The 2,998-nt window shown below is 43.5% G+C and overlaps 1 protein-coding gene across 1 annotated transcript in view; it reads right to left on the bottom strand.

Moving 5' to 3' along the window:
- Positions 1-1,364, bottom strand: part of LOC106534295 (vitamin K-dependent protein C) — a gene marked incomplete in the record, with an annotated part of 3,751 nt that extends 2,387 nt beyond the window's left edge. Inside the window, 3 exon segments of the mRNA XM_014030884.1 lie at positions 558-715; positions 884-1,102; positions 1,257-1,364. Of these exon segments, the coding sequence (XP_013886338.1) occupies positions 558-715; positions 884-953 (228 nt within the window).
- Positions 1,365-2,998: the final 1,634 nt, after the last annotated feature.

The following is a 2,998-nucleotide window of genomic DNA, read 5'->3' as shown; positions in this document are numbered from 1 at the left end:
ACACAAAAACAACACAAACACTGAAGTTAAACTCCAGCTGCAAACACAAAAACAACACAAACACTGAAGTTAAACTCCAGCTGCAAACACAAAAACAACACAAACACTGAAGTTAAACTCCAGCAGGAAACACAAAAACAACACAAACACTGAAGTTAAACTCCAGCAGGAAACACAAACTTTTACTGAAATTAGTTTTTGGTGAATATTCTAATAACTGAGGAGAAAAACTTAAACTTGGTCCAAACGTTTTGACAGAATAAAGTTTTAAAYGTGTTTGTTGTGTTGTAAAAATAAAGAACGACTTTATTTATCACTCAGTAAAGAACAAAAATCAGCTCAGATGGTTTTTAATAAAAATCTTAATTATCTGTATTTTACTGATGTTTCTGTCCAACCTTCAGCTGCTGATTGTTGATTTTTTGCTGTTTAGTTTGGTTTTTTTCAGTTTCTTCTAATATTCCTGATCTTCAGGCCTTGTTGGGTTAAAAAACTGAATTTATGCCTGAAGATCCTGTTAATAAACTGTTTGTTTGTTAAAGTTAGTGTAATCTGACCGTAGCCTCTCTGGTTTGAAGGATCTCTCTGGCCTCCTCGAAGTCGCAGCGCTCCTCCACACACTCCCGCTCCATGGAGCCGGGCTTCAGCTCCTCCAGGAAGCTGTTGGCTCGACGGGAGCGCAGCAGCATGTGGGCCCGCCGAGCCTCCGAGAAAACTGGACACAAACAGGAGATCTGAGTCCAGAAGCCTGGGGTCTACTGCTCCCAAGAGCCCAAACCATCAGCCTCCACCACCGTGCCGACGGCTGGCAGCTGCTGCACTGCATTGTGGGTAAATCTCTGTCCTCTGGTCCCATGTGGGTCCAGATGAGGGGAGCTCTTACCTGACAGACTGGAGACCGACGAGGACCACAGAGCCACGCAGACCAGCACACAGACCCCAAGGCGGGACATGACCTCAGCTCAATGGGTACCTGGAGTTTTCAGGAAGTGGATCAGGTCTGACAGGTAGACCAGATGAGACCTGGTGGAGCAGCTGCAGCTAAAAACACAGCTTGTGATGAAACAGTATTGATCCTCTGCAGCTGGAAGCTCTCAGGCCTCTGGACACAAACACAACCAGAGACAAACCTCAGTCTGAACAACAACCTCCAGGAGCTGAAGACACAACATCCCAGAACTGTTCCAACTTCAGACCAGGACTCAGAGACCAGAGACCGGTCTGTCCCAGAACACTGAAGGTCTTTTCATACTTACATGTAAATACCGCAGACCGACGAGATCTGCTCCGGTTCTGTTGTGTTAATAACTAACACCGGTGTTTACTGAGAGTCCACAGTCTGCAGCTGGACTCTGCCAGAACTCAGACCATTGATCTGGATTACTGGACTGGATCACGTGACTCGTGGTGCACTGCGGAGGTGCCATTGCCATGCATTGAGTCCTGATCAGGATCATCCATGAATGGTGGTAAAAAGGAGAAGCGGCAGAGGAATATCAAAAATGATGCGATGTTTTGTCAACACTGCTCACAAGATCAACATTTCACAGCTTATTAAAGTATTTTTAATTAAAAAAAAACATTGGAGATGTGGGAAGTAGGTCAGTTATGTTAGATTTTGACAAACTTAAGTCGGGTAAAACCGCAAAAAGACAAATTTTCTGTTCCAACAAATTATTATATTTTTTTTTACTGTTTTTATGGATTTACATTGTGGAAGGTTGAAAATATGATGGACAGCAGTAAAATTACCGTTACTACTAATAGGCTGAACTGTGTAGATCAATATTACTGGATGGTACTGGTGTTCTGTCCAGTCAGGACACACGTTGTGTGTCCTGACTGGACAGAACACCAGTACCATCCAGTCAGGACACATGTTGTGTCTGTAGTTTACAGGTTACCAGAGTAAAATTAACACCATGTCTTGTTTTTTATCTGTCCACCGTACATTTCATCTAATCTAACATTCAGACTAAAAGACTTGGGAAACCTGAAGGTTTAATTATCAGACTGAGAGCAGCAGAAACACAATATTTAATGAGCTGCTGAAAGTTTCATTTTAATGTCAGATTGTGTTTAATCTTTAATCTTTCAGGATTACAGTGTTAGTTTTCTGTAATTAAAACATTTTAATCGACATAAAACAAAAAAAAATCCTGCTTGGATTAAAGTAATCTRTACTTTGATCAAATCTCATCAYGATGCTGCCGCCGCCGTGCTTCACTGCAGACCTGCAGGGTTTAGATGGAGTTCTAACCACACTGGATTATAGAGTTTACTGTGGTTTATAATCAGATTAAAACAGCTGTAGGTGAAGCTTTGATCTGTTACGTGTTTGGTTCGTCCCACAGGTGAACCTCTGCAGGGACTCTCGCTCCCTGCGGCGAACGCCCAGATAAGGTGCCTGTGAGGAAACCGGGCCGGCCTCCAGGGTGTCGCTGAGCGCCGCCGGCGGTGGAAACCAGGACACTTTTTAAGGTTAACCATTCATCCCCTCGTTTCTTTTGTCCTCCGCCGTTCTTCTCACTTTTCATCAGATGTTTCTGGAAAATAAAAGCTGGCCCGAGGACATAAAGGACTCTTCTCTGGTTCCACGGGCTCCGGGGTGACTGGCGGGGATTTGGGACGAGGCGACGGCGGGTGTGGTCGTCTCRGGAACAAAACTTTTTGTCCAGGTCCGAAGAACTGGCTGTGAGCCCGCTGCTTTGTGTGGTCAGACCCACTTTGGCTCCGTTTTCAGATGGAAACCAGCAGATTCAGCTCAAAAAACACTTCTTTACATAAAACTAAAAACTCTGGATTCACAACATTTAAACCCGTCGCCCGCCTGCGTTTATATAACCTGGAGTGTTGGGACGACTCTCAGCTATCACCACACCAACATTTATTTTAGTTTAAAGTTTATTCATTTAAAAACAACAGAAATTCAACATACAACAAATCACAAATTAAATTAAATGAAAGGTAGCAGAAGAAATAATCTTATATCTTCCCC

This window comes from Austrofundulus limnaeus, unplaced genomic scaffold (genome assembly GCF_001266775.1).
Source record: "Austrofundulus limnaeus strain Quisiro unplaced genomic scaffold, Austrofundulus_limnaeus-1.0 Scaffold1134, whole genome shotgun sequence".
Taxonomy (NCBI): Eukaryota; Metazoa; Chordata; class Actinopteri; order Cyprinodontiformes; family Rivulidae; genus Austrofundulus; species Austrofundulus limnaeus.
Note: the sequence above shows the minus strand (reverse complement) of the source record. Positions and strands in the feature narration are given on the sequence as shown.